The following is a 23,678-nucleotide window of genomic DNA, read 5'->3' on the forward strand; positions in this document are numbered from 1 at the left end:
TAGTCGTCTCTTACATGTCTGATGGTGATAAGGAGTGGTGACCTATATATTCTCACTCCGTCACCTTACGAATATATTACTAAATGTTTAAATGTATAATAAATGTGTGTGTGTATTTAATCCATTAAATGTTGAGAGGAATTCTGGTACGAGTTGCGGTTCTATGATGAATAAAAAACTAAGATTGTGCCTCAAACGTTGAAAACGTGATGAACGACTTGTAGCTCTTTCCCAAGAGCGAGCGTTGAAAGTGCGATTGAGATAGGAGGGAGATTGACTGTAAATCGTGTAAGACAATGTAAGTTTAATCTGATTAAAGTATAGGTCAATTGACATATCCTTCGTATGCTGTCTATTTACGCGCCGATATATCATCTCCATATATTTACGGATTTAATCGGGTACATTTATCAGAAAGGGACGATAGTAAGTGACAATCATACAACGAAACATTGAAGCATGTATTACAACGGCACGCAGAGTATTAAGCTTATCCCGCTTGTAGGACGATGGTATGGATCGATTTCAAGTTTTGATAGTGCGAGAGCTGGTGGCAAACTTTAGGACACACCAATATCGTATCATTCGACAGAACAGCCAGTCGGTAATCAGCATCGTCGTACCGAATTCGCAAGTTATTAAGTAGTAAACTTAATTTTATTATATATCTTATTATACTTATATAAGCCATTGTAGGCATTTCTGCATTTTCTAGAAGTAGCAAGGCCTAAATTATGATATAATCAATAATGATTTCGCTTCATATATTTGTTAGATTATAGATATATGTCTAGATTATAGATTGATGTTGTGTATTAATATGATAAGTGATTTCTCTCTCGCCCTTCTATTTCATTCCCTGTACCCCTCTACCTCTCGCCCTTCTATTCCATTCCCTGTACCCCTCTATTCCATTCCTTGTATCCCTCTACTTCTCCCCCTTCTATTCCATCCCCTGTAACCCTCTATTCCATTCCCTGTATCCCTCTACTCTGTCCCCCGTGACCTTCTAATCCTTTCGCTGTACCCCTCATCTTTCCCCGTACCCTTCCTATCCACCTCCTATACCCATTCGATCCTTTCCCCTGTATTCCTCCAGCCCATTCCCTGTACGTTTCGATACCTTCCCTCTATCCCTCTAATCTACCCCCAGTACCCTCCTATCCATCCCCTGTACACCTTCGACCCATCCCCAGTGACCCTCTAATCCATACCCTTATTCTTTACTGTATCCTCAAATCCGTCCCCTGCCCCTAAAGCCCATTGCCTGTACCCCGCCAGAGGGGCAGGGCCTCTGCCCTGCCTTTCTGACGGGGGCAGTCCCTGTTTTCCTCTGATCTATCCCCTCTGCCCTTTCGGTCCTTCCCCTGTATCTCTCCCATATATACTCTGTGCCCTTCTATTTCTTACTATACGCCACTTTTATGCATCCACTGTATTTCCTTCAGTCCTTACCCCGTCCCTTTGTTTCATCAACTGTGTCCCTCCGATACTTTCCCTGTGACCTACCATTATTCCCCTGAGCCCCTATGAATCTTTCCCTGTGCCCATTCCCCTCAGTTCAACCACTGAGCCCTTCCGATCCTTTTTCCCTTTTATGCCTCCCCCGGGGCCCCCCGATCGATCGATTCCCTATGCTCCTCAGATCGATCCTCTGCCCCAATCCAACGGGTAGCGTAATTACGAGAGCCTGAGCCGGGATTTAAACTCCTTACATTTTGATAGACTCAAGTCGTATTTGTTAGGAGTAGGTGTTCAGCCGCTCCATAGGTCCGCGGCTTTGGTGTGATTCGCCCCATATAGCTCCTTAGATTTCTACCACCATCTCTCGAACTATTACTAACTAATTAACGTTTTTCTGAATATATACGTAATCAACATTATTCCTTTTAAAATATTGGTAAATTAAATTAAATAGTTATTAATATGTGTCTCAATATTTATCGCGATTGATGTTACAATAGGTGTCTCAATATATGTCTCAATGTAATCGTTCCTCTAAGTTATTAATTCACGATAATTAACAGGTAAATATTGTTTTATTATATTTTATTTATTAATGAATCTATGCTTTTTCGTTTCTGAAAGTACGTTTACGCTCGTGTGTTTAGGGTGGACAACATGGACAGACAAGATATGGGGTGAATGATTTATTCGTAAGTTGATTAAAGATTGATATCAGTTAATACTGTCTATTTATATTTTAAATTCTTTGTTATAATTATATCATTGACACTAAATTTACTTAAAGTGATTATTTTTGTAAAACACGGCCCACATTATGCAATCACATCACAGCACAGTGACTCTACTGACGTGCAATGCACAATCTCACTGCATTTGGGCACTGTTGTATTTGTTTTCTCGCTAGATAGTCACCACTCGAATGCTGTGACAATCGATTAGTATGTATAATTTCACAGTATGTTAAGTAATATGTATAGGTAATGTTAGATGTTTTCTGTCAGCAAAAACTTCGCCTGTACGTATTAGATTACAGCAAATGAATACGTTATGTGAGTTGACACTTCCCATATGTGTGTCTTTTGACGGGCGTTAGAATTTGTCAGAAAATTTCTTATATTCCATATTGAACAATATTCCTGTTAATGCGTGAATAAAGCCGGTGACAACTCGGTATACTAAATATATTTCCGTGTTGTGTAATAAATAATAAATGTGGTGTTTACAATGCATAGTCTCCATGCTTTAGATTAAAACGATTTCCGTGATTCTGTTCAACTTCAATACTACTCTGTCAAGAAGTTCTTAGGAGGTCCTTCTTACTAAATAAACACACGCAACTAAGTACACTTTATTTTAGACTCATTTTAACTATTCGACTGTTAAACTTCTTTTTTTTATTTAGATAATAATTTGAAATAACTTCAAAGTACCATTTGTTTTATTGAAAAAAAAAATCCTTACACCTTTTGTAATATCTTTATAAACGTTGGATGGTTTTTAGTTGATTGAAATTTGTTCAAAAATATTTCTATAAGGTTTGAGTAAATTTTAATTTACAATGAAATACAGTAAATAACAAGCTACATATTCGTATGTTTATTTGTAATGAAGGCCTTTTATGAATATCTATATCAATAGTCAAGTAAATCGTTGTCGTAGTAAAGTTAATAATAAATTACTAGATAGGTCCTATGAAAATATATTTTCAGCCGACTGCCTAAAGGAGGTTCTTAATTCGATGGTAATTTTAAGTTTGGTATACAATACTTTCGCCCATAATTAACTTAATGCAATTATGTTATTTTTTTTTCAATCAACAGGGTGTTTAATCTTAAAATTGCCAATTGGTAGTCGGTGTTTAGTGGAACAAATTACTTGTTAATTTAATTTACTGTCCACTTATGTAAATTGGAACAGAGTAAAAAATACAGTTACTTGATAGTGGTGGATGCTAGGATCTGTGCAAACAAATGACAGTCTTAGGAGTAGGCTAATGTTATACTGAAGTGATGACATCCTGAGTGCAGTTTTCATGTATACGCGACGGTTATCAGAGAATTGGCCTTGTTTGCGCAAATTCTAACTATTACTCCAATTATTTATAACACTAAAACAAGATATTAATCCTTTTTCACTATTACGGTGCTCTGTCACATTTTTTCTTATAAAAAACATAGCTTGAAAAAATATGCTAGAGCACTTTAACAGTTAAAATATGTAGGTTTATTAGTCTATTGAGGTGTTACGATTAATGTGGGGTAAATTATAATTAATGGTCACGGCCTACAAATAAATGTACTAACAGCGAATATTTTTCTTGTCATTATGTTTTTATAATGTTTCGTAATTATATTATTACTGAACTCACGACACGTCAAGTCCACTATCAAGAAACTGATATTTTTAGTGAAAATTTCATTAAACCACATAGAAAAGACATAGTCACATAAATTGTATTCTTCTTTATTATGGGCAATTGCCTTATTTTACAATCTGCTCTTACTAATATTGTTAAAAAATAAGTGATTGGTGATCTTTCTTATTTGCCGTTTAGTTGATAACATGTTAAATATATTTCTATTTCTGCGCAGCTTGGTGCTAGTAGATAGACTCATATGCTGTCAAAGGTTAAATTTTTATCAGTATCATTTATTATTACTGATTCCAAAAATCTCTATAGTCTCTCTATCCCGAACTATAGCGCACGTACTACGTACCAAGTACGAAGTTGTGAGAATGTAACAAACTCATTTCCACCAATTAGTAGTAGTAGTAATATCACGTGACCAGGATATATTTATTTTCAGCGATAAAATTTGTCTTTCTACATCCTAAATATATTTCCAAAGTTATGAAGATTGTATGAGATGATAAACGTTGGTAAGTGCCAAGCTGTAATTAAAAATGTAATTTTAGTGGATTGTATGTTATACTGTTTATTTGACTATGTCTCGTCTTATCCGTCATTATGTTCTTATTATAATCACATTTGGATCTCAACTGTATGTATCAATTATAAATGTCGATATGGAATTATTCGGAATAAAGTCTTCGTAAATTCAGTCGTGTTTTAATTCTTGCCCTACCCGTTAATTTAGATAAGAAAGTTTTAAATAATAATAAATATATTTATTTAATTGAGACTATCAATGGCCCATATTATAAATATCTTATATACTAACATACATATGAACTCATAATAAAAATTTCAATTGTATCACTGTGACTATGTGGTCACGGTAATCTGCCACTATAGCGCTGATAGTCTTACCTTCTCCGGTCAGTAGTTCTTCATAAAGAGGGACAGCATGTTGGTGGGAACCCGGGCGACATACGTCATAAAACTCACATTGTGTTTCTCGACTTCAGCTGTGTCACCCTCAATATCAGGTTACTCCTGGTCCGTATGCAGTCGACAATGTCCTGCTCCTTGTACGATATTTACAGAAACTATTGCTTAGGAAATGCAAGTCATGAGAGTTACCGCAGACCTCACAAACGAAATAGTGACGTTCCAAACGCTTTTGGTGTATATTAATGAGATCAACCAAACAAGCCAAAATTTTTATCAGAACCTGTATCGGTTTATTAGCCTTTTTTATATAAGTAATATCTAACAATTAAATCCGTCCATATTCAATAATTGTTACATATATGTACCTATTACCTTGCATTTCTCTCATTGTTTATTTTATAACCTAGTACCGAGACTGGTCACTATCGTACAATAGATTAGAGGCACTAGTGCACAATCCAAATATTTCATTATTCTTTTCCCTAACTTCTGGTTATATTAGTTACCTCGACACTTTCTACTGGTCGCTATGACTGCGTGCAATAGGTATCTCCCATCGTGAGATAAGAGTCAACACAAACCCGCTGGGATACCACTTCAAAACTGATAACTTGGATTCAGATAGATCGATTTAGTCCACACATTTGATATCAGTTTATCTCCAATATCAGAAACGTTGCAAAACTGTAATAGTGTAGCCGAGTGGGATGCTGATTTTCAAAATGGTGTGAAGTTTTATGTGAAAAGTACGACTCGATTAAGTGGCGATCGATAGATATGTTAAATTCTTTACGGCTCAAGGTAACAATATTTTTTTATAATGTTTCTCAAATAACATGTTATAATGCAGTGCTAGGTTAGACTCTGTCTGCAGCCAAAGAATATAGTCATGTGACGTATTAAATTACGTTATGAGAAATTTATTATACATAAATAGGTAAAATAAATTTCTCTTCATAATTTTATCATTTCTGTTTCTGCGTAAAACTTATTATTTTATGTTGAGTCCATTGCACTTATGTTTACATATTAATACGTAAAATAAAACCTGTGTACCCCATTTTACGATAATTGTGCAGACGGAGAAGTATGAAATTTCGCATACATGCATATGTACCTACTCTTTTGTTTATCGTTAAAGTCTGTAGTTAAATTGAGAATAGATTAATATTGTTGAAGAACGAATTTATCATAACCATGATAGATTTATTTCTTATGGGTAATATATTACTTATATTATTATTATATATATTATTACTAGTAATATAGTTACCATATTTGATGACAACATTGAAAATAGGAATTTCGTAGTATCAAATTTCTGTCACCAACAGATTAATAATTCATCTTTCTACGTAGGTATATCTTCCTTCCGCCTTCCGAGATTTTGGTAATTATAAGCCCCGGTTTAAATAAAAATCGAGAGGACTCGATTTAAATAGAAACCAGGGCTCTAAAAAAATTATTTCTTCTCATTTAAGACTAAGAAATCATTAGGTACTAAAAATTTTCTACGGACTCGACTACTCCTTTCCTCAAAACGAAATCATAGCGCGTTTCAACTTTAGACACACAGGTCATCTAGTATTTTATACAGGTACTAGTCTACATTCGATATATGTATAAATATGTAAATACATTAATAGCCAGACGTAAGCCACCCACCCCATTTTACGCGAATTCAGAGATACGCGATTATCGTTCTTGAGCCCACATTCCGAGTCTAGTTTATAACAGATAAATCTTCTAATTTATTATTTTTTTAGATAAGTATTTATAAAAACCCTAAATGAATAAATTGAGACGCTTAGGCCATATAGGTAATTAATGCCATCTGTAATTACATTAATAAAAAATAATACATCTATTCAACACCATCTATGATACTAGTAATAAACTAGCAATCCGCTTCGGCTTTGCACGCGTACAATGTAGATACTGTAGATACTTAGGTAATATGTAGCAATGTGGACTTATTAATAATACTAGTGGTTGCGTAGGCGATTAACTATATGCATGTGTTTGTGTCAAATATGTACGTGTGTATTTTTACGCATAATTAAAAAAAAATATTAGCCATCTGCACTCCGTCCCTATATGAACTATAAATGTGCATATTTCATATTCATCCATCGTAAAAATGGGTACAAAATTTTTGCTTTACATTAATATAATTATTATGATTACTTAGTTTATACTGCATACTCTTTATATACAATATTTTACCATAGTTTCTTAATGAGACAGTACAAAATTGTTTTCTTTAGAGATCAGTCTTACTTCTCTCGCCGACCGCTGTCCATCGGGACCAATGAACGGACCAGCAGCTCTTTCCACACTTTTGAAATTCCTGATTTAATAAATCCAAAATATTAATTTTAATTATATGTTGTACCAGGCTTTATACATCAATAAGAAATTAATTACGTATCGAATGCATTTTATTGGAAAAAGATAATAAAATATATGTAACTGAATTGTTGAAAGTAGCTTAGTAATTATACATAATTTTGTAATATATAAAAGATAGAAACTTACTCATACATAGAGTGATACTATGTTATTGAAAAGTACATTAAAGAGCGCAACGTACTTTGTCGTCGTCATTCAAATTCAAAATATTTTTATTCATGTAAGATATGTCAAATCTACCGTTAATTCGGAATGATTTCGAGATGATAAGAAAAATAAAAAAAATGCTGTACATGTTTACAATAATACATATTCATTTAAATTTACATAAATTTGGGGGAATAGAGTTTATTTAAATATCTAAGCGTACAGACAGCAGGAGCGAGATAAGTTTTTTTTTCTTTAAAGAAGATAAATATATATTTCACGTATGTAAGAATTCAATAAGATATATATTGTAAATTTCAGAACTGGGTAAACTGGCCCGTTGTTAGGGCACATGCATGTACAATAGCTGTGGCAGTATCCTTTAACAGCACGTGGCGTGTACCAAGGGATGGATTCCGTTATGGAGGTCTCACTTATGGAATTGTATTTACTTTCGTCATGATTTTCCTGGCCCTACCTGTCGCTTTACTGCAGTTATCTGTGGGTCAGTTGAGTCAGCAAGATGCTGTGGGGATTTGGAAAGCTGTTCCATTCTTTAAGGGTATGTAATCGGTATTTAATCACCAGTGTCGTGATAGTGTAAGAATACAACATATCACTACTTCCGTATGTCCATATAAAATAAGTGCAAAAGTAAATTTTGACAGCAAATTATAAACATGTGGTTAATCCCTGAACACAATGTAATATGTTAAGTCGACCTAAAACCAAAGTATTCTCCTTAGAATCCATATTGATTAATTAGTGGTAAATTCACAATAATGAGATTTGATTTGATTCAATTTGATTTTTATACTATTTTATTGCACTGCTGCCACCCCAATGGAATCGTTAGCGCAGGCCCATTATACATAAACATTCTATTAATAAAATCCTGAACATCACTCTAAAAACCTCTGTGTGTGTGAGACAAGCGAGGAGTTTTAGTAATGGGTTCTAGAGGGCTCTAGTGGTACTACCTATGTCGCATCGATCTACACATGCTTAATTCCTAGTCAATTCATGGGCTACCAGATCTGACATCACATCATCCTTAACTTAGCTAGTCTTCCGCCTGCATATACCTTTCGGCAGATGGGTGTGTCATTCTATTATGATAATTTGAAAAAATCAGACACAGAGATAATATTAGTATTTGGCACAAGACTTTTTTAAGTAGTAGTGGTGCTACTAAATTTTATTTAAGTAGTAGTAGTAGTAGTAGTATTACTTAAAAAAACTTAAAAACTACTAGTATTTTTGTAGGCATTTTTATATTTCAAATCTGGTACCACCAAAAACACTTTGATCAATTTTTAATAGATTTATATTTAATGATATTCATTTATAATATTTTTTTTTATAATATAGTACTTCTACTGTTCCAGGTGTTGGCTACATCAGGCTACTTATTTCATTCATTGGCTCTGTGTACACTGTGATTCATATGGCCCTACTAATTACGTACTTTTTTTATACACTCAGCAACTCAATACCGTTTTTGGAATGCATCGATGATTTTCTACCTGAGGTAAGCTATTGTTTCGAGTGATATTTATATATGTACGTATATGTAGCTGAATTAATGCACTCCTTGCAAGTGGTTTGTTCAGAATAAACTATTCTACATCCCTACTCAATATAGGCAAACAGCTTTTGTAAATACCTACTGTTTTCTACATTTTAATCGGCCGTGCAAATGAGCTATAATTATAATGAAATATCATTACAACTATTTTTATAAATAGACATATATATGTTAATTTTTTAAACCACTAAAGAAACATACAGTAAAGTTTCCTTATAATAAGTACCTAACCCGAAACTCCGGAAAAAATATTTATGGTGAAATATATTTATATATATCTTTATATAATAAAATTACGTGTCACGTTGTTTGTCCCCGATGAACTACTAAACTACTGAACCGATTGTAAATTTGATTTGTGTGACATTGTGTGCAATTTGATTCAATTTGAAAGATTTGATAGCTTACATCTCAATTTTTATAAAATATACCTACCTAGTACAGAATGTTTTCATATACGACGTTTACAGTTTTTTTATCAGTAGACAGTATATGGTACAGCCGTACCGCTATGTCCCTGCATTTTAAATTTCTAATATCTTCAGAAATATTCATTTAAATTACATGCTGTTATATTGTTCTATTAAATTGACAATATATTTATGGTACTGGATAAAAATTAATGCTGTATGGCTTAAAATCACTTCGTAAATAAACTTAATGTCTGCTAGGTACTTATGACTTGTTATTTTCAGGACGTTGATGAGAATATTACTGCATCGGCATGTCTTAAGTAAGTTATTTCAAGTTCCATATTAACGTTTTTGTTTCTTACTTCACAATAGGTATGTGGCAATATGATATTATAAAAGCTTTGTGGTATTATTATAAAATATACAAGGCACATAAAGCACCGATATCAAAAATGTAATAATTATATCTACGTTAGCGATTAAATATAAGTTTTGGCATTTAATAATATCTATGTATGTACAAAAAAGATTTAGAAGATATTATTTTGTCTTTGAAGATTAGGGAATACTAATGTTACTGGTTTAATGCTAATGGTACAGTTTTTTTTTGTAACTGGAATGTTAAATAAGCTGAAGCAGACCATATGGTAAGTGCCAAACATCACATAAAGAACAGCTTACAGGTAGCTTAGCTTTAGCTATTACTAATTCTTTCTAATTAGGTAATAAAGATCCGTTATATAGAGATGACTTGTTGACCAACATACGTTATATTTTTGCATCCATAATATTTTATTTCGTTGAATTTGGTTCACAGTAACACATTCTTAGCGCCTGTGAACGAGCAACCTGAATACTACACGGCGATGTCGTCAGTTATAATAGCGCTTTGGATCGCGTTTCCCTTTCTGTAAGTAAATAGACATATTCCTACTTGTTTTTTTTAGCTGTAAACCAGTATACGAAGCGTCTCAGTGATACAGTGATACTTCCTTCCTCGATACTTGGCAGAACAATATTTTTTCGAACAATATTCGAGAACCGATAAAAAAATCTATTTTTCAAACTGTCGAAAATTTGTTGACGTAGTTAATTATCGACACTAACTTGGTATCGAAATATTGTCCATATATGTATAGTGGATAGTACTCTCCACTATTGATAAATTGAAATATTCTCCCTTGCAAATCTTGTAACAATGACAAATACAACAAAAATAGAGAAAGACGAGTGTTAAAAGTTTTATAATTAAATTTTTTTATACATTTGTAATAATCATTAAAGTTTTATATATTACAGATTAGTTTTAAATAACCTTTTATAAAGAAATAAGGACAGAATACCGTCTATATTCAATTTTGTTTGTATTTTTATAGCGATAAATGTTATGAACACATGCAATGCTACGTAATATACCTAGTATCTAAATAAATAAAATCTGTTTTAGGCTTTTTAATCCAGTAAAAATGATGAAACGCAGCTTTTACGGACTTACGCCTTTGGTTATTCTGCTATGGATAATAATTGTATCAATAATAGGAGATGGAAGCAATTTTCATTATTTCCAACAAACAGAGGACTGGCAATCGTTTATGAGTGCTGATATTTGGTATGCTGCGATCACACAAGCCCTACTCTCATCACAGATTGCGGGAGGGTACCTCATATCTGCTGGAGATGGTATATACTCTAGTACTAATGTGCAGTGGTGAGTTGTATTGTTCAAGTTTTTTTTGGGCGAAAATTGAAGTGTAGCTTTTTACGCTTCACCAAAAAAGGGTTGTTTATATAATACTTTATATTCATATAATGTTATAATTTCTGACATATTTGGTAATCGTTCTTGTATCAAGCATTTCTGATTTATGCACGTAATAGTAGACATAAGTAATATGAAGTAATTTTTACTATAATTCAAAGCATCTGTCTAGCGGTCATCAATTCGATTTTTTATGTTTAAATGAAATAACAACAAGTTGACGGCCTACCTAAAACTACGAAGCAAAAACGTCTATATACAGCCTTTATTGTTGTTGTAGCTTTATCATTTGATGGTCATGGAGTCCCATGAAAACCGAAATAACCAAATTCGGAGTACTAAGGTGTCATGCCACTTTGTAATTTCACTGCCATATCTCCTCATTCAAACCGAAACACAACTTACAATACTAGCTGTTTGCTGTCTGAAATACTACATTCTACCTTTCTAATATACCTATTACAATTATTATTTTGAATTATTAGAAGTGCTAATTGTTTTGTTCTGTGCTTAATTTTTCTAGGTCGGCGATGGCGATAGTAGGTGCTAACTTACTAGCGGGCTGGGTCGGATTACTGTTCTGGTTCGCAATAGGTAGCGACGACAAGGACAATAGTCCCGTCGCCGTTCTTCTGCAGATATACGAAATCGCCAACAGTAATGAACTTAGAAATGTGTGGCCGCTATTAATGTTTGCTACTTTATTTTTATCAGGCGTTATCACAATGGTTAGTTATTTTTTCCTATATCATGCCTGTTACATACAAGTCAATAAATGGATAATATAGCTCGGGGATATTTTAAGAGATGATTATTTTTAAAATGATTATTTTTGTATTAATGTTTTCAAAAACCACAGTATAATTATGAAAACGATTTATAATTGCCAAAAAGTCGTCAAAATATTTTTTTTAGAAAGTACATATATACCTACTATATCATTACATAAGAAAATTAAATCTTACAATGAGTAAGACAGAGACGTATAATTGGCAAATTTGTCAAACAGACCGTGTTTAGGATACTTTCTATTGTTTATCTATCATTACACCCGATCTAGAGTCTATTACTAATCACGTAAAAATTGACGATGTAAAATAAATTCAACAAATTTTCAGTTAACACAACTGTACCCACTGTTCGATCATTTTCGTCGAATTGGCGGTTACAAGTGGAGATTCGTCTGCGTCGCTAATTCGTTGTTGGGCACTGCAGCTGCACTGGCTACTCTAGTAGGTGGAATGCCCGCTTTGCAGCTTTTAGAAGACATAACTGTACCTTTGCTAATTAGTATGGCAACTATAATTGAAATTCTAGCCTTTGTTTTTATTTATGGTAAGTAAAATATTCATCGATATTTTAATCAAATTCAACGAAATATAAAAAAAAATTATAATGGGTTAAAACGAGGAGCGTTAGTTTTAGCGCTTATAACATATGGTTTTACTTCAAAACTTAGTAGGTACTTTTTTTTTTGTGGATGATAATGGAATGGTGGACCCGCTTGCGCTAACGGTTTACGCTGGCGGGGCATCAGTGGAGGATGATAAGATGAGCATGAGGTCAGGGCAGTTAGCCCATCGTGACAAATTTACCAGGAATTTAACACGATGGTTTCCAGGCGGAACCGCGTGAAGGTCGACCTGTAATCGAATGCGGTCTGCGGTCGAATGTACCGTACATTGCTAGCAATGGGGTTATCAATCCACATTACCAACAACCCCTTCCCCCCTTCCTTAGTAGGTACTTTTGATTCGTCAACTAACTGTACATCGTGACGCAGGCCATATGGAGTTGGTACAAAAATTGATACTTAGTATTATCATATGGGTCAAGTATTTTTTAGGTTTAGCCATAATATTGTATTACATACAAATAATAAAATTTTTCCTCGTTAGAATACTAGTATGTGGATTAATATATGTTCGTACAGTGACATTTATATAATACATAAGTACGTACATATATGAGTTATATTTTTAGGTAATCTGTGTATTATAATACCTGCACAAAAACAATTGACACAGCGTCATCCAGTCCCAACCTATGCAATATTTGGTACTTTGATATCGGTACTAGACAACTGATAGAAATATTTAGGTACATTTTTTTTTTTGCAAATACATACATAATATACAGAAAAAAACACACAGATTACAAATATATGTACTGTGCGAGAAATCAGACCAGCAACCATAGGAATTACAACGATGTGCTAAACCAAAACATAACCGAAATTGTCATTTAAAAAAAAAATGTGTTCTATTTAAAAGTCATAAAACAGAAAATGTTTTACAAAATATACATAAATATTATTAGTAGGTCATACGGATGGCAACGGAAGTGAATATAGTAGAGTAAAATAAATATATAACTTACTAATCTTATATTTAGAACACACATTTGGCACAGCAATTGGAAAACAATATAGAAATATATATGTCAAAAATTTTATATGAAAATATGGTTCAAAATAAGAAAGGAACTAAAACAAGAGGTCTGTCGCCAACAGTAATAGTAAGTACGTATAAGGAATACAGTCGGGTCTTTTTACTAGAAAATAACTGCGATCGTTTCCAGAACTGACAGCGTGGAAATCGACTTGCTGTGGACATTATTAGCAATAGCTCCTTTAAACAATCATCTCCTACATCTCTCTCCTCTTCCTCCTTGAACAAAATAACAAAAGTTGTATACATATTAATGTTTCAAAAACCTACGCAACTATTAGGTCCATTGTTGAGTGTCATTTTGCACTAAATCGAATAGGTACAGATCATCTAAAGTTACTCATCATTAATACATATTTAGTTATCCGTTTTATTACAACGCATTATTATATTAAATTGCATTATTAAAATTTTATCTAGCGAATTATTATATACTTGTACACTGTAATTATTTAAAATCATGCTGTTAGGTACCTACATGAACAAGTTATTCGGCCAACCAACTTATTATAAAATTCGTATTATTATGTTAATTTTATTTAAAATTAATTGTATATCTATACGTTGATTTATATTTATAAATATTATATAGATGTATACTATGTTAATAGGTTTATTTTTAATGTAATTCTGCTTCTGCTTCAAGCTGAGATATTAATTTGACTTCCGCCCACGTAACCTATGTATGCTACGTCGGACGATTTAAAATGTACAATTTGTTAAATAGTACACCGAAACTAAGTATTAAGTAATTAGTTTCCATTTTCGATATACCTATATAGATATAGGTATATCGAAAATGGGTATATTATAATTATTTAGTTGTAAGTTATAAATCCATTACATTCCATTTTCTTTTTATACTACGATGGTGGCAAACCAGCATACGGTTCATGTGATGGTAAATGGTTACCGTATTCTATGGACGTTGATTCCTGTTGGAAATATCGTAACAGGATTAAAAGAATACGATTTTTTATTACGCATCTTAGTAAGTTGTATAGATAAACAAATACATGTACAATATATATATAATGCTATATATTGAACGTGGCGGCTACAGTACTGAAAGGAATTTACTCAAGGTAACCTTAAAACAAAAACACAACAATGCGAGTAAAATATATGTATAGGCGGTCTATTGACTTTACGGCGTATACTGTATACATACAATGTATTACAGTAAGGAGTTAGTCGGAATAAAATCCTAGTAAGATATAAATAAAAAAACATTATATTTTAATATTATATAATTGTTAAATCATAGTGTTGATTATTGAACCGACTAAATTTATGACCTGACAACAAGACCCTGACATGGAAATATTGAAATCAGCAGAAAATAATACTGGATATTTTCTCTTTATGACATTTATCATTAATTCCGGTTGATCTCGCTTTGTTGATCACTTACCAACTGCTCCTCCTACCTAACATTAGTTTATGTTTTTGTTGAGCGCATAACGCAGTGAAATTTCAGAAAAAGAGTCATGACATCTTTTACTTGTAAGAATAAAGATAGCTGCTTGGCGGCCGAAATAGGTGAAAATATACAGGCTTTTTACAGAGCCTACTGAGATTGACTTCCACGCTGTTTCACAATAATTGTACTCACAACCAAACCTCACTGTAAATTTTTCGCTGGTAGTTTACTCTTCTTTCCAGCTAGCGTATACTGTTGATGCAGACAAATATACCATTCCATATCGTTCATACAAAACTTATAAATTTTCAGGTTGGAAAGCCTTAGTTGAAGACGTAGAGTTCCTAACTGGCGCTAAACTGGGAACATATTGGGTATGGGGTTGGTGTGCCGCGCCAGGCATCATAACTCCTTTCCTATTGTGGTGGCTGGTCGTTTCTCTTATGGAATTGAATTTCACGGAACCACCATGGGAAGCCAGTGGGATATTCTCGGCGATGGCTCTAGTGATACTCATTGTACTAATATTCGCGGTAGTGTCCATAGCCAAACAGGTGCAGTACGATTTTGTATCGGTGAGTATTCTTAATCAAACTCAAAAGCATTATATCTATTTAGAACAAGTTTGCCGTTTGCCTTATCTAACAAGATTTAATAAATTATCTAAATTTTGTACCTATTAATTTCAATTTTATAGCCAACCGTTTTTACATTTTATGCTACTAATGTACGCTCTGCGAATTGCTCACTCATGTCTATTTGTTTTGCATAAGCGATTTTTTATCCTCTACTAGGTATAATATATTAAGGACGCGACCTCGCCATAATATGCCAGATGCGTCTAGAATTAATATTAGACTGGTGGGCTTCCTACAAAATCCTACAAGGAAATGAATTTTGTCCGCAGAAAGTGAAGTCATCATTCCAACCATCACGACATTGGGGCCCGCGAGATCCCATAACTCATTACTACTGGATGGCGCGTCGCGAAGAGGTGGAGACGGGTCCTGGTGTCCGAATGAGATACCACAGGCGCCAGTTAGGCCAGTTTTCAGGCTGCGCTAGTGTTGTGACCGCGTCAGATGTTGGCGAGATTAGGGACAAGGATACAAATATCGATATCAAAAGACGATCTAACTCCGACGATTGGATATACACAGTGTACAGGCGAAAGTATTTAGAAGGAACACTTAAAGACTTTTTGGAGTTAAGCAAAAAGCGTACTAAGTCATTGGACTGGGCGTTCTCTAAGAAAGGGGAGGTCGAACAGAAGCATTTGGATAGCAATAATTATTTTGCACTCGTTGAATCACTATATTCTGTTAGAGAGAATAAGAACAATGTTGTTTATGTTAAGAATATATTAAAATAAAATATTTTATAATTAATGGATTTTATGAGTTTGTCTATAGTGTTTATTTTCCAACAGCTTGGTCCATTTTTTGTTTGTATCAATTGGAGTTTATGCAATGGTAACATAAGGTACATGGAAGACGTATGCTTACTTGTATACAGTTAAAATGACTCCAAATTATCATAGAAGTTTCCTAATGTCTGCTGATTGTATTATATTTATCCCTTAAATAGTATCCTATGCAGCAGTAACATAGTAATCTGAAGCTTATAAGTAAGAGTTTAGAAAAGATATCGCTAAAATTATCGTATCAACGGGAACTAAACGCTAATTACACAAACTGCCACACGTTACGCTATCAAAAGTACTTAGTAGTAATAGGTACATTGTTAGTCTATGGATAGATATTATATACTGATACTCCTTATAACATTAGCTGTTTGCGAGTGAAAGTCCCGTTTCTGAGATTAGTAAAACAGACAAAATTATGTAAATTATTGTTTTTAATGTTAGTACCTAATATAGTTTCATATCTATTTAGAGAAAAGATAATAATTTGAAAATTGAAACAGACACTTCAATTTCATTCATATATAGATTCAACATATTTGAGATCGGTACAAAATATAATTTTATGTAATGATTGTGGAGGCGCTACTTGAAGTTATGACAAAGGTCGAACTTGGTCTGGTTAATGGGATCATTAAATTCGTTTACTCTACACTTACAACTTACCGGAAAGTCAAAACTTAAAACTTTGTTCTAGTACATGAAGTGACTCACGGCTATGTACCTACCAACATACGTGACTTTTGTTCTTGTTTATTGACCTTCCTTTAGAAAGATGACTCCAGCGGTACCCTTATACAGAGAGGGCCGTCCTTTGTTGGAATAGATATATTATGTATTCATAACACATACCAGTAGCGTCACGGTATTCACTGAAAGGATGTCGTGAATTATTCTGTAATTAGCTTCGTTTAGAAGATATAAGACAGGGGTTATACGGTTTGATTATGGTCTACATATAATAGGTAATTCATACCTCCTTCCTACGAACTTAATAGTTGACTACTTAATACTTAACATTCATTGAAAACAAAGAAACAGACGCTAGACGTTTAAACAATCTAATCTTGTAAAAAGTCGTCTGCGGCAGTACCTAAGTTTCACTAATTTCTTAGCTACCAAGGCTTGAAACGTAAAATATCTTTCAATTTTTTTTCACTTTTTTTCAGTGATGAGACTACAGGATATCAAGAAGAGTATATTAAGTTTTCTTAAGGGTCGGCAACGCGCACGTTATACCCCTGATAATAGCATCAGATCAGCCGTATGCATGATTGCCACCATCGTAGTATAAAAAAAATAATTATAGAGTAAAATTCAGTGATAAGACGCTGACTAAGATGTCAATCTTAGTCAGCCGGAAGTGTAATGTGTGAGTGTAATCAGTAATGTGGGTACAATCATTTTATTAGTTCAGAAAGGAGATTTAAGCGATATAAACTATGAGCTTCTAAATCTTTTTATACTGTAATCACGTAAAACCGTTATCAAGCATTATTTATATCTACATTTAAGCAAGTAAATTAAAATAAAAATAAAAACTGCTTATTGTTACATAAGCTGTTTTATTTGCACCTAGTTTATTCTCGAAATTAGCTGACCATTCACCTGATAGTAACTGTCTCCTATAACTGACTAATTAATAATTTTAAAAAATCATTTATATTGTGTGTTTGTCATTTATTTTGTCATTAATTATAGCCTCAATAATAATAACTCTATCTATTACAAATTATAATCAATATAGGATGATTGAAATCAATATTGAAATACGCTAGAACTTAATTATTTATTATTTCGGTATAAATTCTACAGGCAGAGATTAATTTATATAATTAGAGTGAATAGAGGAAAGAACAAACAATACAAAAGACTATAAAAGTGTGGATTAAATATGTATAATCAAAACTTGGGACATAACACTATACCGCAGCAGTTTAATTGTTTTAATACCGTTGCACCGTCGCGTCATCTTGGTCAGTAAATATTATTCATAATTATTTGAAACTTAAAATTCACTCATCTATTTTACAAAATAATATAACAATGTATTTGTGCTGAATTTTAGAGAAAATATTGTGAATATATGCGATGTAGAATACTATTGGCTGCAGCTAGCCTTTACAACTTCATCAAACGATAGGGGGCAAGTCTGCACTTGCCCCCTATCCCCTATATGTAACTCCAAATCTGCGGAAGTTTTTATTGAGCGCCTGAAGGTCAAATTCTGCCTGACGGATAGGTCTTTAGTGGAAGGGACTTCTAATTCGTCGTAATTTCAATCCCTGTTTAAACTGAACAGGGAACGATCGGAATATCATTGGGTTTACGACGACTTAAACCACGATTGCGTAAAATATGAATAAAAGGAGCATATATTGTAACCTCAGGTACGAAAAAGAGATGAATGGACTGTGTGAAAAATGATATGATAAGAAAAGGAGTAAATAACGGGATGACTGCGACTAGGAATGAATGGAAGAGAAAACCATGTTACGCCGATCCCAAGTAAATGGGATAAGGAAGAAGCAGATGATGATATGGAAGAAGAGGACAAGCCGCGCAGACCCCAAATATTGGAATAAAGGTAATGATGATGATCAAAGATAAGAAGTAACTGTTCCATTGACAAATATATAAAAGGGATACCTTTTTATTTATAAACAGATATCAGTTTGTAATTTTACGTTTGTAATCATGATCAACGACATATCTATTGAGTAATCAAATGTGATACGTGATGTTTTGAGACATCGCGTCTATCGATTTAATTATTTATTCATCGATCCGTTGTACGTAATAATAAATACTTCATTAAACCTATACTTACATAATATAGTAAGCAGTAGAGTAACATTAAAAAATATAGTTTTAGATATAATATAAAAAATGCCACATTGATTTTACCATTTATGTAAAGTAGCTATGTTCTAAAATGAATGGTTTTAGGGCCTTCACACATTACAGTTCATGCTGGACCTGTGTTCTTATTATTAGTGCCGACGATGCCGTTTTATTGGTGCATATAATAACCCTGGATAATTCGCACAGCGCCATCTAGTCCCAATTTCAGCATAGCTTTAATTTATAATGGGTACTAAATAAGTGACATAAATACTTATATACGTATATTTTGTAAATGAATGCATGGAAAATAGCCTAAGCGATACAAATAATCACATTCATTATTTATTTTTGACTAATATGTTCTGGTAAGTTCGCCATTCGACGTCATATGCTTCCTATCATCTTAAATTTGCCCGCCAGCATATACCGTTAGCGCAGGCAGGTGCACCCTTACAATATCAAAGCTACAAAAAACACTTACAATACACGCAGACCAATACAAAGAAAGAGAAACATGAATTTAAAATTTGCAACGTGTAAGGAATCGAACCCGCGATTATAAGATATAAACTGGAAGACTACCATGGGCGTCATCTTAATGATGGATATTATATCGGCCTACTTATTAATCATAGAGTCGTCTCAAACACAAGGGAAATCTGGTCATCCTTCAAACTCCGTAGTGACAAAGTCGTCGATTCGTACGACTGTTTAATTAGTGCCGGTCTAATGAGCTGGCTTACTTCCGCAATCATTATTTCAATATTCGATTTTGTTTGCTCCTATATTATATCGATGAGCGGTTGAGAATCGATTAGTTCAATTATGTTTATTTTTCTAATACTGCAGTGTAGCGGACTTGAAATATACTTTCTTATAATGTAGCTGTCTAATTTTCTTTTTGGTACCTACATTGAAAAGAAATATCAACAAAGTTAGAAGTGACCAAGTTATATACAAAACAAAATTGTTTTTGTTGTATTTACGAATTTGAGCTAAATAACTAAACTATTCTAGATAATAATACAACTAGATTGCCGTCACTGCTTTTTAGTAAACACTTTTTAATACTTTGCTGTTTATTACCATTTTTAAATATTGTTTTTTTTTTGTGTATCTACAACAAACATGTAGATTTGTAGGTAAAGAACAAATGATATACATACTTATATTACCTTCCAAATATTTTTTTTGCTGTTTCTGGCACGAGTGTGGTACTCGATTTTCTTTGTACACTCCAGTTTTTAGTATAAGAAGCACATAACTATTACTAGATAAGACATGTACTATATTATTTATTTTTATGTAACTAGAATATCAAATAAACTGACCTGATCTAACTGACTACTTAGTGACATTAAGCAACCTTCTCTATATATACATGCTTGATTGCGACTACTGGTGGTATAAAACAATCTGCCCTATGTCTGGGATACACTTCCATTCCGAAGGTCTAAGGTGAGTTATGATGCTCTTGAATGCCTATTTACTTACACACTTCAAGCGGACTGATAAAACTTGTTGCTTACTTGTTAGGTCCTCATACAAAATTATTCATATAAATAGCCTAGTAGGTCCTTATAACCTCCCAGAAAATTCAATTCAAACATTAGGTCGTAGTCCTTGACTTGATATGCAACAGCGCTGTATGATTTGCATGAAATTGTCTATGGATTGGGTATACCAAAACGTGCGCTACGCATACAAACATTATACTTAAGTGCTGATTTGTTCCTTATACATTATGGATACAGCATTACAGGAGAGGGATAACCAGAGCTGTATAATATAATTCTCCTTGGGCCAATAAACGGTTAATTTAAGTATATTATTAATTCAGTCAAAATGATAATAATAATTGAAATTAAAAGAATTCAATGAATCACGGTAAGGCATTAGGTAGGTACTTGACTTAATTCCAAATTTGAACATTGCCAATGATGCTTGCGCAGTACCTACCTTAGGCGTTTTGTATATAAAATTGTTACTGCGCAGGTCACGTATTAATAGAAAATATAAACTTACAGAATTGGAAATATGTATTTGAACTAAAGGTCATTGTGAATTCAATATATGTCATTATTTCAGGTAGGTGAGTAAAAAATATGTTCATTATTAAAAAAACGACATATGAATTAAACAAATAAGACCCTAAAATGAGATATGATATGTTACGAAAATTGATAAAACTAACAGTTCCAATTAGAATTAATTCCAAATTTTTCCATTAAGTTAATTCAATCTTAAAACAAATACACGAATTATCCATAAACAGTTATATACTGTATTTACTATAAAGGTCGTCGTTTCCATTTATAATATTTCCACAGAATTATCCAATACGTAGGTAAAAAATACAAATCACATATCTCCTCTTTGTAATCTCTTCAGGTACACATTTTTTTCTTAATGTTAATAAATCTAATTATGATTATAAAACGGTACATAATCTTAAATACAATAAAATTAAAATATAGTAATTTGTACGTACGCTTACATCAAAGATTCTCTGGTTTACGCATATGATTAACAGTAGAGCCGGCTAGTTGCGCCCGCGCAGAATCGAAATCAAGTCGCGCGCATTTGCGATCCAAACAGCGTGCGAAGCGGATCGCTTAGCGGTTACGGTCGCGCGTTTGATAGTGTAAGAGTCCTTTAGTTGACCAGTTATTAAATTTTTATTTGACTATTGAATATAAAGTTGACAGTGATGTCGAGGGAAAACTCCAGGTTTAGCAGGCTAGGAGTCTTAGCTCCGGCGGCATTGTCTGCCTGCATGGATGCTTCCGTGCTTGCAGTGCCGGCTGCTGGTGCAATCGTTTCCACTGTCCTTAAGGAGTTGAGCAAGGCGTTCATGCTTAAGAAGTGAGTAGGAGTATAGCGCAGACGAGATACAGCTAGATTTCGCAATCACACTAGCCTGACAAATTTGGCTTTAAAATTTAGCATAATAAAGTCTCATTGATTCAAAAAAAGTTGACGTGAACTGTATTAATATGCATTCCGTATTGATTTTTAGCAATAGTTTGAATAAAATTTGATTTAATGTTTCTAAAAAAATGCATTGAATCTTTGTGATTCTTATCACATAATACAAAATATTTCCTTAGGAAACAATGCAAAACATTCATGATAACAGTCATGAATTTTTAAAACTTAATTTATTTAAGAGTTTCCTCTATTCCTAAGCTAAGTAGAGCTTGTGTTTAGTGTACTAGATAACTGATAGCAATACATAAGTACAGTTTTTTTGACTGGATATAATACGTCTTTAAGATTCCATATTAGAAAAAAGCAATGACAAATAGTGATAGGTAGTGCTTATTTGTACAGTACTTTGATAAAATTATGTAATATTATGTTATCTGTGATTAAATCAAGTGCAGGAACGTTGAATAAAGAACTATTGTAACATCAAGCCAAATGGTTTAGTGAAGATGGGCTCTACCTCTATCTACGTCTGTAAACTATATGTTCTTATTATTATGTTAATATTTTTAATTTATCATTTTATCATCTTATTTATTTATACGCGATATTTTATGGAATAAGTAAGAATTGCGTGTCAAAGTTCCGGTAGTATTGTTATTATTGTAATATATTATAAAATACAATAGAAATAAATGTATATTGAATTTTTGTTAGTTTATTCACTCAAAGACAAATTATTATTTCTACTTCTCCTATTAATAAGCTAAGGCGATTTTTAAATAAACTAATATACAATCATGTTCAAGTAACATAAGTAATTTTATTAATATTTACATTTACATAAAAAATATTATTAAAATTTTATTTGGTATAAATATTTGGTCCTGGACAATAAAATAATACATTCTGTACTCATGTGGATGGAAATCCCAAGATGCTATCAGCATTATATCATTGGTCACATTGCAATAGAGAACTAAATATGTATCCAGGCATATCACCTGCATGGATAAGTGTTAAAAAGCTGGCAAAGTTATATGTATAACGACATCGTCATATAGTATATTTCTTTTTATTGAGGGTTTTGGGTTATTGTCAGTTGTTAAGACCTGTAAAACTGCAACCTACATAGATCTATTGTGCTCGCCCTGTTTCAAAATTCTCTACCTGGGCACGTCAGGGCCAATAATTGAAGAATATTCTTTGGAGCGATGGTTTTTATCTCCTCATGATATACTGTATACTTATCCATAGGAGACGTTTCGTTTATATTTGAGTAGGCTACAACCACATAGGATGTAAGGATATGGATATAAATAACGTCATTATATTATACTACTCTCTGTGGTGATGCAGAACATTGATGAACGTGAATCATTTTTTCCAGCATTAATTATGGATTTATACTTAAAATTTTACTGAGTTTATTGAGCTAACGTGCGGTTATTGCTTGAAATGATAATTATCTAAGTATTGACAGATTGCATGCGGCACCGTTGATAATTTCGTAATTATTATGTATA

At 33.0% G+C, this 23,678-nt stretch overlaps 2 protein-coding genes across 2 annotated transcripts in view; both read left to right on the forward strand.

The window, feature by feature from the left end:
- The first annotated feature begins 5,539 nt into the window (after nt 1-5,539).
- On the forward strand, nt 5,540-16,326 carry LOC131853111 (sodium-dependent neutral amino acid transporter B(0)AT3-like). Its single transcript, XM_059203926.1, has 10 exons — nt 5,540-5,563; nt 7,643-7,883; nt 8,710-8,852; nt 9,605-9,642; nt 10,140-10,232; nt 10,770-11,030; nt 11,605-11,809; nt 12,200-12,416; nt 15,267-15,529; nt 15,862-16,326. Exons 1-10 carry the CDS (start codon nt 5,540-5,542, stop codon nt 16,324-16,326), a joined length of 1,950 nt encoding a protein of 649 aa, XP_059059909.1.
- A 5,495-nt stretch (nt 16,327-21,821) lies between these two features.
- The window catches only part of LOC131853017 (tyrosine-protein phosphatase corkscrew-like), a 49,557-nt gene continuing 47,700 nt past the window's right edge, over nt 21,822-23,678 (forward strand). Inside the window, exon 1 of the mRNA XM_059203809.1 lies at nt 21,822-22,089. Coding sequence (XP_059059792.1) covers nt 21,935-22,089 — 155 coding nt within the window. The 5' untranslated portion in view covers nt 21,822-21,934. The remainder of the gene's footprint in view (nt 22,090-23,678) is intronic.

This window comes from Achroia grisella, unplaced genomic scaffold (genome assembly GCF_030625045.1).
Source record: "Achroia grisella isolate CSIRO2021 unplaced genomic scaffold, CSIRO_AGI_Agris_v1 utg874, whole genome shotgun sequence".
Classification (NCBI taxonomy): domain Eukaryota; kingdom Metazoa; phylum Arthropoda; class Insecta; order Lepidoptera; family Pyralidae; genus Achroia; species Achroia grisella.

Excerpts from the sequence above, each read along its gene's own strand:
- LOC131853111 (XM_059203926.1), top strand. The coding sequence starts at position 5,540 with ATGTTAAATTCTTTACGGCTCAAG. Across the intron at positions 11,031-11,604 it reads TCTAGTACTAATGTGCAGTG|GTCGGCGATGGCGATAGTAG; the intron begins GTGAGTTGTATT and ends TAATTTTTCTAG. Across the intron at positions 11,810-12,199 it reads TATCAGGCGTTATCACAATG|TTAACACAACTGTACCCACT; the intron begins GTTAGTTATTTT and ends ACAAATTTTCAG.